Below are 14,591 nucleotides of genomic sequence, written 5' to 3' on the forward strand. Positions count from 1 at the left end.
AATTTGACAGTGTTTATTTACAATGTGCAGGGGACGAGGGGGAAAACAGGAAAGCCTTCTTTTCTCTTGGGGTCCAGTTTAGTTCACAAGAAACCCCACTCTGACTCTCTCCCGTGATGTTCCTCTGGTCTAAAGCTCACATCAACATATCCCATCTGAAACATTCTTGACTCCTTTCTCCAGATACTGTTTATGGCAATGATCCAGTGAAGACTAACCACCACCAGCCAGCTTAAGTAAGAGACCAGATGAGCCAGAACAGGTGTGTCTCTTTACTCCCAGGTGAGTCAGATGATGAGGATCTAGCTCCACCCCTCGAGAGGGAGAGCCAGGAAGGGACCATGACAGCTGGGGGATTCCGATGATACACAGTGATTGTTCATCAAGAATCAAGAATCAAGAATGCCTTTATTAGTCCCACAAATGGGGAAATTGCAGTTAACAGAACATCCATCCAAAACAAAAACATAACACAGACAGGGGGGGACAGATGTCTGAGGTCATGCAACCGTTTCACAACGGCGCTACCTTTAGCAGAGAGACAGAAAGAGATACATTGGGATAGTTAGGTTCAAAAAAATCACTCACCTCTGTTTACTCTGTTTATACACCACTCTGCATTTGATCATTATTTATTATTAATCTCTGCTGGGGCCTTGCAATATAAAGCACCTTGAGGTGACTGTTTGTTGTGACTTGGATGCTATAAAAATAAAACTGAATTGAAAATTTAATCGAATATAATTTAAGTCAATTAAAAATTCTTTGACCCATTGATCAAAGGACACTAAGTATTGAAGGGACAAAACATACTTCCTGAATCACCCTGAGCCCCTGCATGTTTGTTAATTGGGAAAAATTCACCAGTCAGATGCTGGATCACAATCAAGGAAATGTTTAATATCCACACACGTCACACGAAGTGTTACAGAGTACTCTCATTCAGAATTGTCAAAGCTGCCTAATACAGTCAGTCGGTGCAGCTTCACACAAGTCTGACACCGCTTTCTGTCTCAGTCCACTTTTTATACACAGGGTTCAACAACCCTGTTACACAGTTATTGAAACATGCAAGATGTTGCCTTGTACGGTGGGAGACGTGTAGCATGCTTATCAGTTCCTTCTTCTGCCTTTCGCTGCCACCAGTTAACGTCCTCATCTGGGTCCTGTAGGCACAAAACATCAGACCAAAGCACACATTCTTTTCCAATAACTCATCCAGCATGTGGTTTTGTTGTTCTTCTACTATGTGGTTTTATTTCTGTCTCCTGTGCAATGTTATTTCAACACCTTCACCTTATTGTGAAGATTAATGCTGTGATATGCTGCTTGATGCTATAGTTCTATTTAAATTGTTATAATTATGGTATGTAGAACTCAAACTGCAAACTGAAACTTGAGTGTTTTTGGTGCTAAACATCCTGTGTCCAAGCGACAGATTCTATATGTGCAGATATTTGGAATATTGTTTCGAACATGGTTTAGTTTGTCCTCAATTTTGCTATCCTGTGACAAAATCCTGTGGACAAAAGTGTAAGGTGAATGAAATGTGTTCTATAAGAAAATAATTATAAAAATTATTTCACTCATTGATCAAAGGACACTAAAATATTCAAATATTCAAAGGCCTGAGAAGAAAAACCATTTTAGAAAAAAAGGATAGTATTTCTTTTAACTGCACTCTAACCATATTACAAGTGATTTAAAGAGAAGACTGAAGAATAATTTCATCCTCCTACATATATCTTATATTTGAGTTCATTAACATGATTTTGTTTTGAATGTCTCTTTCCTGTGGAGCAGCAACAAATTCTATATATTCATGTGCAGATATGTGGAATATTGTTTCTAACATGGTTTATTTTTTATTAATTTCTCTATCCTGTGGAGCATCCTGGACCTGATCAGCTGCAGGTTCATGCCGTAGATGATGGGATTGATGAGGGGTGGGACCACCAGGAACTCTGCAGCCACTGCATTTTGCAGCACCCCCATCGTGCCACCACCACTGTAACGAGAGGACATGCTGATGAAAATCAGTGACATTGCAAAGATTAGCAGTGTGATGAGGTGCGGCAGACATGTCTGCACAATCTTCCTGCGGTCTGCACAAGACCGGATAGCAGCTCGGACCAGTTGGGCATAGGAAACCATGATGAGTCCAGTCTCCAAGATGAGTGAAAATATGAAGATCAAACCGTACACATTGTTGAGGGTCGAGTCAGAGCACGAGAGCTTCACCACCTCCCAGTGAGTGCAGAAGATCTTGGGGATGTGGCGGCCACAAAGTGGCATGCTTGAGGTCAGGAGAATGCCCACAGCCGTCTCAAGAAGTGAGAAGCACCAGGTGAGCAGCAGAAGCTGTGCCACCTTCTGTGCTGTCATCAGCATCCTGTATTGCAGTGGCTTGCAGATGGCGATGTAGCGATCATACGCCATGACGGTGAGACCGGTGACCTCCGAGAAAATGTAAGTATAAATGACAAACATCTGGCCCAAACAGGCACTGTACGTGATGACATGAGAGTTGGTCAGAAGGTCATGAAGCAGCTTTGGGTAGAAACTCGATGCCCCGCAGATGCCATTAAAACAAAGGCTGCACAGGAAGATGTAGATCGGCTCATGGAGCATTTTATCCAGGCTGATGGTGATGATGAGGGTCAGATTTACAGACACGGTGATAAGGTACGACATCAGAGCGACGGCAAAGTAGATCTGACGGTTTGTCAGTGAATCGTTCAGACCCTGAAGCACAAACACAATCTCTGAGTTATTCTCCATCCTGTAAAAAGCTGCTAAAGAATCATTAACTCTTCATCATGTCTATATTCAGCAAAACAATGATTACCTAAAGAGAGCAACAATCTGACAACAGATTCTGTCTATAGGGAAGTAAAACAGACAAAAGGCAGCAAATCTTACAGTGAAGAACAGGAATTTGTATTTGTTTCACTTCAGAAAGACTAAAAAAGTTCACACAATGAACAGCAATGAGTTGTAGATACTCTGAGAAGCTCGTACTGCACAAAAGTGACCAACAGCAACAATAAAGAGGTTCTTTACGTTTTCTGACTTCAGCTTCATTAAAATCTGTGTTGGACACTTCAAGAAGCTCTCAGAGGAAAAATAGATGTGCAGACAAAGTGTAAACATGAACTCAAGTGCCACCTTACCATCAGACACACAGAAACATGAAGGACAAAAGGGCCTAACCTCAGTTTGTCATGGTTTTCTTTGCTAATGAAAAAAAAAATCATTCCAGGTGAGCTAACACAAACATATAATTTTAACATCTCCACACAAACATCTATAATTACTGATTTAAAAGAAAAAGAGTTGATTTTAATCCTATGATTGACTTAGTTGAAAATTACTCTGTAATTAAAATATCAGGTGGTAAAAGAGGGATTCAGCTCAGGACACGTAAAATAAAGCTTCAATAGTTAAAAATAAAAGAATAAACAGATGAGCATCTTTAAATGTCAGAAACCTGCAGAGTGAGAAACACTTTACATCCGCGCATTAAAGCTGTACACAAGCGACTCATTAGAAAAACAGCAGAAACCCTCTGAGACTGTCAGACTGTTCTGACTGAAGTTAAAGCAGAACCAGATCCATCATCACTGCTGTCAGAATCTGTTTCATCATCAAACATCAATCAGTCAGAGCACCAAAATCAAATCAGTTTCAAAAGTGAGAAAAACTACTTCAGTTCATCAGCACAGTGATTCCTCATCAACACGAACCTCAAGTGTACTTTGAGACAAGCGTCACAAGTAACATCAACAAGACAAATGAACATACACAGAGTCAAATGAAAGCAGCAGTCATCCTGTAAGAGACAACAGCACATGACAGGAAGCATCAGCTTCAGAGGGAAGTGTGAAGGTGTTTCTGATCCACACAGGCAGCAGCTCTTATACACCTGAGGAACAGATGGACAGGTGGAGAGAGATGTCTGCTGACATCACAGAGCAGGCTGAGGCCACGCCCCCTCACAAACATGTCAGACAATAGAAAAACAGTATTGTCAAATGCTGGAAGACCAACTGTGCAATCAGGGCCCTGAAGCATTTATTGTAACAATTCTGTATTTTAGAATTTATTCCTACAGATATCAGGAAGTAAGAATATGTCCTGAAAGTACTTGCTACATGAATAATACTTACAATGTGTAATTCTGAACAAAGCTGGGCTGGAAGAAAGCACAGAGGCACTAATCGTGGCTGCACAGGTACAAGCTCTAAGCATAAGATTGATAGAGGCTGGGGTCTACCACACCAGATACGACTTCAGGTGCAGGTTGTGCAGAGATGCCCCTGAGACTATCCAGCATATAACAGCAGGGTGCAAGATGCTAATAGGCAGGGCATACATGGAATGCCACAACCAAGTGCCTGGCATAGTATACAGGAACATCTGTGCTGAGTATGGCCTGGAAGTCCAGGAGTCATAATGGGATACACCCCCACTGGTGGTTGAGAATGACCAAGATAGGATGCTGTGGGACTTCCAGATACAGGTGGACAAACTAGCGATGGCTAACCATCCAGAGTGGTGGACAAGCAGAGGAAGAAAGCTGTAGTGATAGATGTTGCAATACCAAGTGATGGCAACATCAAGAAGACGGCACACAAGAAGCCCAAAGCCTGAGAGAAGAGCTAGAGAGGACGTGGAAGGTAGAGGTAACAGTGATCCCTCTGGGAATCGGAATTCTCGGGGCAGTGATCCCCCACACTGGGAGAGTGGCTCCAACTGATTCCAGGAAAAGATCACCTGACATCTCTGTCCAGAACAGCACAGTCCTAGTAACAGCTAAGATACTGCACAGGACCCTCAAGCTCCCAAGCCTCCGGTAGAAGACCTGAGTTATGAGCTCCAGTGCGAGCTGCTGGCCACCACCTGGTGAAGCCAACAGAACTGCATCATCCATAAAAAGCACATATGAGCTCCTGAACCTAACAAAATGGAAACCTTCTGCCACTTGGCTACACCTAGAAAGTCTGTCCGTAAAAATTTTGAACAGAATCTGTTCCTCCCCTACCACCTGATTGGGCTAAGGCTTGGCCATCAGATGCTCCTCCTCAAACCACCTCCCCAGTCTTGGCTCCAGGTTTGGGCCCTGCTAACTCTTACCAGCTGACTGTGATAAAGAAATATAGTGTAACCCGTGTGATCTGAGGAAGAGGCCATCATTCGCCACTGCTGATGGCTGTGTAGCACATGTAGCGTAAGCAGGAGAAACAAGCACTTACACATCTTCAAACTTCACGAAAGCAGCTACTTTAACTCAGTGGTCAAGTTTTTCCCCCTGGATTGGTTTCACCTGTAGAACCTGGCAAGCCAGTTGGAGAAATGTGTTTGTTTGTCCAACTCCAGCTTGTGTGACGATATGTCATGATCCTGGGCCAGTGGCCCAGTGTTGACTTCTTTTGGTGAAGTTCTGTTTTTTTGTTATATCTCCAGTTGTGTTTCTTAGTTTTTATTATAGTTTAGATTCTCAGTTTGTTATAGTTTTGAATTCTGCTTTTAGTCATAGTTATTGTATCCTGTTCTTGTCTTCCTGCATCTCTGCGTTCCAGTGTCTGTCTCTTTGTCTTTGTCTCTTGTGCGTCTATTCCTCATGTTGTGTCAAGTCTGAGTTTGTGTCTTGTTTTGTCACTTCAGTCCTGTATTTCCTGTGCTTTGTGTTTGGTTTTGCTTCCCTTGTGTTATTAGTTTCATTTGGTTCACCTGTTGTTCCCCGCTGTCACCATTCTCGCTAATTTCTTTGTGTGTATTTAAGCCCTCGGTTTTCCTCTGTTCTTTGTTGTGTTGTTGGCTGTGGGCCCTGCCTGCTGTGTGTACGCCTTCCCTTTTAGTTTTCGAGTGTGTCACATTATGGTTTAATGTCTGATCTTGGTTTGAGGATTTTCTATTTTGGCCATTGTCAAAGGAGTTTCAGCAATAAAGCTGTTTGAGTTCCATAATGTCCTTGCATCATGCATTGGGATCCAGCCCTGCCTGCCACACAGCCTAACTGTAACAGTACAATGCAACCATAAATGGACCCCATGGACTGCGATTTCTACGAGCTGGAGATGTTGGGATGGGAGCCGTGGCTTGCCCCTGGGTGTCAGTCACAGTTCAGCGGCACTTGCCTGGCCCTGGGTGGGCCCGCCTGCTGAACCAGGGTTATAATATTTTAGGATTTTACATTATAGTTTAGTTTTAGTTCATTTTTACTTTTTTTTCCCCTCTAATTCAGTTATTTTTAGTTACTTTTCAGATTGGTTTTGCTCATTTTTTTTCATACTTTGTCAGGTTCAAGATTCAAAGTGCAAGAGTGACTGTTGTGTAATTAAAATCTTGACAATACATACTGTTGCAAACTTGTATTCAACAACCAACTGTTGACAAGATAGCAGCATTATGTGTTAATGTGTGTAATATTAAGGACACACATGAACATCAACAGGGAGACGCACAAAGAAAAGCATAAATACCAAAACCTAATAAACTCCCAATAAACGAATACCTTTATTAGTCCCACAATGGGGAAATTACAGTTAACAGAACCAGTGTCAGTGCAGCAGATTAATGACACCTACATGTGGTGTATAACATCAGAAAGCAGCAAATGTTTGACAATAACAAACTGAACTCTTTGAAGGAAACAAAGCTCAAATCCAGCTGCATCCTGATCTTATCCACCACATGATGCTGTTCGTAGCTGCTCAGAGAGCTAGCTTTGTTAGATGCTCGCTAATTAGATTTACAGGGTCTTTGCCTGGCCGATGTACACAACCTACGAAAGTGGCGAATGACATGTCCGCATTTCTGCTTGTGTAGCTGGATTGTGTGTGTTAATTACCTTGTGGTCACGTGTTGGTGTTTTATATGCGGTGCCGGCTGGGGCTTTTTTTGGTCCTCACTCTTTGTGCTCAGTTTTTTGGCAGTTTTTTTTTTGTCAAGATGGCGGCGGTAGGCTTGGTTTGCTGCCTGTTGCTACCTACCCTGCTTGCACTGGTGCTGCTATCGACGCTTATTAGCCAAAATATCTACGTCGATGCCTTACTGGTCTATGATCGTCAGACGCTCCTGGATTTCTGACTTCTAGCAGAAGTGAAGTCTTTTCATGGTGACCATAAAATCTTATCGCTGTTCCTATCAGAGATTCTGGATTACCTTTGCTGAGCACGGGCTCTGCTTGCCCGGAGGAGGCACCACCGTTCCCGTGGGAGAAGCACCGGTAGACTGGTACGGCTAAAGGCATCCTTAACACATCTTGCTGGGCCAACTGGAGGAACTATATCTCATCCTACACATGGAGTGGCTTCTGGCTGCTTTCCTCTCTGCTGCTCATGGGAAACTCGTTACACCTGGTTGGTACCTGTTGCTGGTCCAGAGGGTCTGTTCCAGCTCCTGCAGCCTCGTTCCTCCTCTCTCTTCGTTCCAGGCAGCCTGGAGTAAGGGGCTCGACACACGGGGAGTGACGTCACTCGCTCTCCGTTCATTTCCTATGGAGCTTGTGCGATGAGGCGACAATCGCTTGCCCTCCTCCAGCAAAGCGATCGGCGACATTCGTGCATGTGAAATTTCGAGCTCGTACACGAACACGTGCACACACGACGAAACGACGCGACTCAACAAAGTTGAAAAATGTTCTACTTTTGTTGCTGGATAACTGACCAGTGAGCGGAGCGTATGCTACACGCTGCAGTCTGCAACCACTTTCAGCATGAAGAAAAGCATCATTTCAGCTGTGTTTGACTTTCCTATATTATATGACACTTCACGCACTCGATTTATGGCCTCGACACAAGGGGAGGGACAAACGACAGTGACAAATGGGCCGTATCGGCACTGCGGTGAAACCAAACACATTGCGAACTGCGCTCTCACGTCACTCGTCTCCAAGAAATGTGATTGGTTATGAAATTAGAGGGATTTAGACATTTTCAAAGCAGTCCATGTCAGACAAGGCAATAAAGATGAGGAGTCAGAAGATTTTACTGGAACTGACAGAAATCTGGCTGTTAAGTCTCTTCTACAAAAGAAAAATACAACCTTGGGTTCATCCTATACTATCACAAAAGTCCTCTCTATCCTTCTGTTTAAGGTCAGCCCGGCGCCATCAAGTTTCCATACGGCTGCCTTTTATGCGTAAGGGCCTCGACACATGGTTAGCGAGCAAGATTTCTGATTAATGAAATCTAGTTTCTTTCACATGAGACAGCTCGCCAAGATAAAAAATATCTTGGCGAGAGATCACTTTAATACAGTTATCCACACCTTTGTTACAACCAGGCTGGATTACTGTACCAGCCCTCATTGATTCATCTTCAGCTGGTACAAAATGCTGCTGCATGGCTATCGACTGGAACACGTAAGAAGGAACACATCACTCCGGTTTTATCTTCACTGCACTGGCTTCCTGTTTATTTTAGAGTTCATTTTAAAATTCTATTATTTGTTTTTAAGTCCTTAAATGGCCTTGAACCACCCTACCTCACGGAGTTGCTGCACCTACACTCCCCTTCCCGCTCGCTCAGATCTGCTAACCAACTGCTCACAAGAGCTGAACAGGTTATTCAGTTTTCCGCTTGAAAAGTGCTCCGTACATTTTTTCATCAGACCACTGCCATAACCTTGTGGACCAGCGAGGTGAGCACATACACGCAGTTGCCCGATGGTGCTCCCAGCTAAAACTCCTAGAGCGGAAAAAATTATTTCATATCATTCACAAGGTTTTTAAATAAAATTACAAACAGGAAAACAAAGGTCATTTCATGTTTAACTTCAGTTAGTTTTAGTTAGTTTTGTAAAATCACAATATAGTTTCAGTTAGTTATCATTTTTTCCTTTTAATTATCATCTTTATTTATTTTAGCTAACAAAAATGTTTTCTCAATTTCAATTTTCATTATTTAATTCGTTTTCGTTAACTATTATAACCCTGGCTGGAACAGGCCCCAGCGACCCCTTCCACCTCAGCCTCGAGTCTGAGCCTCCCCGCAGCAACTGCCTCTGACAGCTGCCGCTTCTCTGCTGCTACTTTTCCACCACCGAGGTGCCGGGGCTCGTGCCAGTGCTGGTGCTGCTTTCAATGAACTGGCGAAACACTTAAGAACGGGCCCGCGTTCCCACCGCGTTTCTGTGAACTGCTCCTTTATGTATGAGTGTGGGCGGGTCCTCGTCTGGACACAGAAGCCGAAGCGCACAAACGTGGGAAAACACGCTCCCGTTTCTGTGCTGCAAATACGTTTTACTGTCCAAACCAAACTACTGCAGCATCTGTGTGCAGCACAGAGGGAAACACAGACAGCGATTAGAGCAAGACGACAAGTACGCACTTTGTGTCCTTTTATCTGTGATATGAACTGATACAAAGCAGCAAGTTCAGCCTTAGAGCCCAACCTTATTCACAGCCGTGAAAATCGCTTCACCTTTCTCATGTAATACACATGTAATATGGTAGAAAACTTGATGTTGAGATGGCAGAGTCACGCCCTTCCGCCGCTTTCATCACACATTCTTGGTTCGAGACCAGCTAGCTTGTGGGGCCCGAGTTCAACCCATTTTTCATCTGAGCACCGAGTGCGTTCGCAGTGGAAAAAACACTGAACGGTTCAAATACCGGCACCGGAACCCCATCGGTGGAAAAGTGGCCTGCCTGTTGTGTCAGAGATTAGAGTGGGTGGATGTTCCTCCTGGGCGTCGCAGCAGATCACACTGCCCACATCATTGTCACCAGCCTGCTCTTCGCCCGCGACAACTTTGGCTTTAATGTGGGATGTTGACGAGGAGCCTGTCACCACTGCACTTCCTGCTTCCTCTGGCAGGAGGAGGGCATGTCAGGAGGAAGCATAGACATATATACACGTAGACACCACATTGAGCGCTGACTCGTACGTCAACGTCGCCGCTGGTCCCGGCCTGTGCGTCATCGCTGTCCCGTGCACCACTGCCCTTGTGGCACTCTGACCGGACCTTCCCAACTCAACTAGCCAAGCACCTCACACTGCGTGAGCAGATCCTGCAAGCCGTCACCTGCCAGCGACATGGATCGTTCTGCTGAACGCTCACTCATATTTGTCTAATAGACTCTGATTTGTTCATGTAAATGGAGAGTCTTCTTCACACACTAAGGTTAATTATGGAGTTCCACAGGGTTCTGTGCTAGGACCAATTCTATTTACATTATACACGCTTCCCTTAGGCAGTATTATTAGAAAGCATTGCATACATTTTCATTGTTATGCAGATGATATTCAGCTTTACCTATCAATGAAGCCAGATGACGCACATCAATTAGTTAAACTGCAGGAATGTCTTAAAGACATTAAGGCCTGGATGACCTCTAATTTCCTGCTTCTAAATTCAGATAAAACTGAACTTCTTGTACTCGGCCCCACAAATCTTAGAAACATGGTGTCTAACCAGATACTTACTCTGGATGGCATTACTTTGGCCTCCAGTAACACTGTGAGAAATCTTGGAGTCATTTTTGACCAGGATATGTCCTTCAATGCACATATTAAACGAATACGTACGACCGCTTTTTTGCATTTGTGCAATATTTCTAAAATTAGAAACGTCCTTTCTCAGAGTGATGCTGAAAAGCTAATTCATGCATTTATTACTTCTAGGGTGGACTATTGTGATTCGTTATTATCAGGCTGTCCTAAAAGCTCCCTGAAAAGCCTTCAGCTGATCCAAAATGCTGCAGCTAGAGTACTGACAGGGACTAGAAAGAGAGAGCAGATTTCTCCCATATTGGCTTCTCTTCATTGGCTCCCTGTTAAATCTAGAATAGAATTTAAAATTCTTCTCCTCACATACAAGGTCTTGAATAATCAGGCCCCATCTTATGTCAAAGACCTCATAGTACCATATCACCCCAATAGAGCACTTCCCTCTCAGACTGCTGGCTTACTTGTGGTTCCTAGGATACTTAAGAGAAGAATGGGAGGCAGAGCCTTCAGCTTTCAGGCGCCTCTTCTGTGGAACCAGCTCCCAGCTTGGATTCAGGAGACAGACACCCTCTCTATTTTTAAGATTAGGCTTAAAACTTTCCTTTTTGATCAAGCTTATAGTTAGGGCTGGATCAGGTGATCCTGAACAATCCCTTAGGCCTAGGCTGCTGGGAGGTTCCCATAATGCACTGTTTCTTTTCATTGACCTTATTTACTTTGTTTATACTCCACCCTGCATTTAATCATTAATTGTTATTAATCTCTGGCTCTCTTCCACAGCATGTCTTTTGTCCTGTCTCTCTCCCCTCAGCCCCAGCTGGTCTCAGCAGATGACCCCCCCCCCCCCCCCCCCCCCCCCCCCCCCCCCCCTCCCTGAACCTGGTTCTGCTGGAGGTTTCTTCCTGTTAAAAGGGAGTTTTTCCTTCCCACTCTTGCCAAGTGCTGCTCATAGGGGGTCATTGTGACTGTTGGGTTTTCTCTGTATTATTGTAGGGTCTTTACCCACAATACAAAGCGCCTTGAGGCAACTGTTGTGATTTGGTGCTATGTAAATAAAATTGAATTGAATTGAATTGAATAAAGTTTATATCCTTGGTGACTTGTTCAAAGCAGAATGCCTGGATTTTATGTTCCTGATGGAGACCTTGGCAGCGGGAACAGGATCATACACATTTGAATGAACTGTCCTCCCAGCAAGGGAAGAAAACTTTGCAATAACAGAGTCGTCAATAAAGCGCCAGCATTTAGCACAAACTCCAATAAAAGACTCTGAAGTAGAAGAAGCATTAAAAGAGGCAGAGGCATGGTCACTGAAACCAACTTCACCTATACTCAAATTGTCTAAGGTAATGCCGTAGCTTAGGACCAGGCCTAAAGTATGCCCTGCAGTATGAGCAGGCCCAAATACGCATTGAGTGAATTTCAGTGAGTCCAGAATGCTCAGGAATTCTTTAACAGTACTGTCAGATGAATTATCAACATGAAGTCCCCGACGATGGTGATCCTCCCCAATTTAATAGTAGAGGATAAAAATAATAGGATAAAGCACCTTGAGGTGACAGTTCGTTGTGATTTGGTGCTAAGTAAATAAAAGTGAATTGAAAATTGAATTGAATATATTTAAAGTTTGTGTTTAATATTTTTGTTTCCATCTTCAATTAAAGCATTTTATTGGACAAAAGTGTAAGGTAAATAAAATGTGTTCTATAAGAAAAGAATTGATCAAAGGACACTAAAATACTCAAACTCAATATTTCATTGAAAGGCCTGAGAAGAAAAACCATTTTAGAAAAAAAGGATAGTATTTCTTTTAACTGCACTCTAACCATATTACAAGTGATTTAAAGAGAAGACTGAAGAATAATTTCATCCTCCTACATATATCTTATATTTGAGTTCATTAACATGATTTTGTTTTGAATGTCTCTTTCCTGTGGAGCAGCAACAAATTCTATATATTCATGTGCAGATATGTGGAATATTGTTTCTAACATGGTTTATTTTTTATTAATTTCTCTATCCTGTGGAGCATCCTGGACCTGATCAGCTGCAGGTTCATGCCATAGATGATGGGATTGATGAGTGGTGGGACCACCAGGAACTCTGCAGCCAGTGCATTTCGAAGCACCTCCACTGTGCCACCACCACCGTAACGAGAGTACATGATGTCAAACATCAGCGATGAAACAAAGACTAGCAGTGTGATGAGGTGCGGCAGACATGTCTGAACAAACTTCCTGCGGTCTGCACAAGATCGGATGGCAGCTCGCACTAGGTGTGCATAGGAAACCATGATGAGTCCAGTCTGTGACAGGTGTGAAAACACAAGTATGAAACTGTAGACATTGTTGAGGGTCGAGTCAGAGCACGAGAGCTTCACCACCTCCCAGTTAGTGCAGAAAATCCTGGGGATGTGGCGGCCACAGAGTGGCAGCCTTGTGGTCAGGATAGTGCCCACAGCCGTCTCCAGAAGTGAGAAGCACCAGGTGAGCAGCAGAAGCTGTGCCACCTTCTGTGCTGTCATTAGAATCCTGTACTGCAGTGGCTTGCAGATGGCGATGTAACGGTCATACGCCATGACGGTGAGACCGGTGAACTCCGAGAAAAGATAAGTATAAATGACAAACATCTGGCCCAAACAGGCACTGTACGTGATGACATGAGAGTTGGTCAGAAGGTCATGAAGCAGCTTTGGGTAGAAACTCGAAGCCCCGCAGATGCCATTAAAACAAAGGCTGCACAGGAAGATGTAGATCGGCTCATGGAGCGTTTTATCCAGGCTGATGGTGATGATGAGGGTCAGATTTACAGACACGGTGATAAGGTACGACATCAGAGCGACGGCAAAGTAGATCTGACGGTTTTTCAGTGAATCGTTCAGACCCTGAAGCACAAACACAATCTCTGAGTTATTCTCCATCCTGTAAAAAGCTGCTAAAGAATCATTAACTCTTCATCATGTCTATATTCAGCAAAACAATGATTACCTAAAGAGAGCAACAATCTGACAACAGATTCTGTCTATAGGGAAGTAAAACAGACAAAAGGCAGCAAATCTTACAGTGAAGAACAGGAATTTGTATTTGTTTCACTTCAGAAAGACTAAAAAAGTTCACACAATGAACAGCAATGAGTTGTAGATACTCTGAGAAGCTCGTACTGGATAAAAGTGACCAACAGCAACAATAAAGAGGTTCTTTATGTTTTCTGACTTCAGCTTCATTAAAATCTGTGTTGGACACTTCAAGAAGCTCTCAGAGGAAAAATAGATGAGCAGACAAAGTGTAAACATGAACATGAAGGACAAAAGGGCCTAACCTCAGTTTGTCATGGTTTTCTTTGCTAATGAAAAAAAAAATCATTCCAGGTGAGCTAACACAAACATATAATTTTAACATCTCCACACAAACATCTGTAATTACTGATTTAAAAGAAAAAGAGTTGATTTTAATCCTATGAGTGACTTAGTTGAAAATTACTCTGTAATTAAACTATCAGGTGGTAAAAGAGGGATTCAGCTCAGGACACGTAAAATAAAGCTTCAATAGTTAAAAATAAAAGAATAAACAGATGAGCATCTTTAAATGTCAGAAACCTGCAGAGTGAGAAACACTTTACATCCGCGCATTAAAGCTGTACACAAGCGACTCATTAGAAAAACAGCAGAAACCCTCTGAGACTGTCAGACTGTTCTGACTGAAGTTAAAGCAGAACCAGATCCATCATCACTGCTGTCAGAATCTGTTTCATCATCAAACATCAATCAGTCAGAGCACCAAAATCAAATCAGTTTCAAAAGTGAGAAAAACTACTTCAGTTCATCAGCACAGTGATTCCTCATCAACACGAACCTCAAGTGTACTTTGAGACAAGCGTCACAAGTAACATCAACAAGACAAATGAACATACACAGAGTCAAATGAAAGCAGCAGTCATCCTGTAAGAGACAACAGCACATGACAGGAAGCATCAGCTTCAGAGGGAAGCGTGAAGGTGTTTCTGATCCACACAGGCAGCAGCTCTTATACACCTGAGGAACAGATGGACAGGTGGAGAGAGATGTCTGCTGACATCACAGAGCAGGCTGAGGCCACGCCCCCTCACAAACATGTCAGACAATAGAAAAACAGTATT

At 43.2% G+C, this 14,591-nt stretch overlaps 2 protein-coding genes across 2 annotated transcripts; both read right to left on the reverse strand.

The window, feature by feature from the left end:
- Positions 1–1,848: 1,848 nt before the first annotated feature.
- Positions 1,849–2,781, reverse strand: LOC115790135 (putative gustatory receptor clone PTE03). Its single transcript, XM_030743807.1, has one exon. It carries the CDS (start codon positions 2,779–2,781, stop codon positions 1,849–1,851), a length of 933 nt encoding a protein of 310 aa, XP_030599667.1.
- A 9,663-nt stretch (positions 2,782–12,444) lies between these two features.
- Positions 12,445–13,377, reverse strand: LOC115790136 (putative gustatory receptor clone PTE03). Its single transcript, XM_030743810.1, has one exon. It carries the CDS (start codon positions 13,375–13,377, stop codon positions 12,445–12,447), a length of 933 nt encoding a protein of 310 aa, XP_030599670.1.
- Positions 13,378–14,591: the final 1,214 nt, after the last annotated feature.

Source organism: Archocentrus centrarchus, chromosome 13 (genome assembly GCF_007364275.1).
Source record: "Archocentrus centrarchus isolate MPI-CPG fArcCen1 chromosome 13, fArcCen1, whole genome shotgun sequence".
NCBI classification, from domain to species: Eukaryota; Metazoa; Chordata; class Actinopteri; order Cichliformes; family Cichlidae; genus Archocentrus; species Archocentrus centrarchus.

What these genes read in the sequence shown, in the direction of transcription:
- LOC115790135 (XM_030743807.1), bottom strand. Translation starts at nt 2,781, where the DNA reads ATGGAGAATAACTCAGAGATTGTGTTTGTGCTTCAGGGTCTGAACGAT.
- LOC115790136 (XM_030743810.1), bottom strand. Translation starts at nt 13,377, where the DNA reads ATGGAGAATAACTCAGAGATTGTGTTTGTGCTTCAGGGTCTGAACGAT.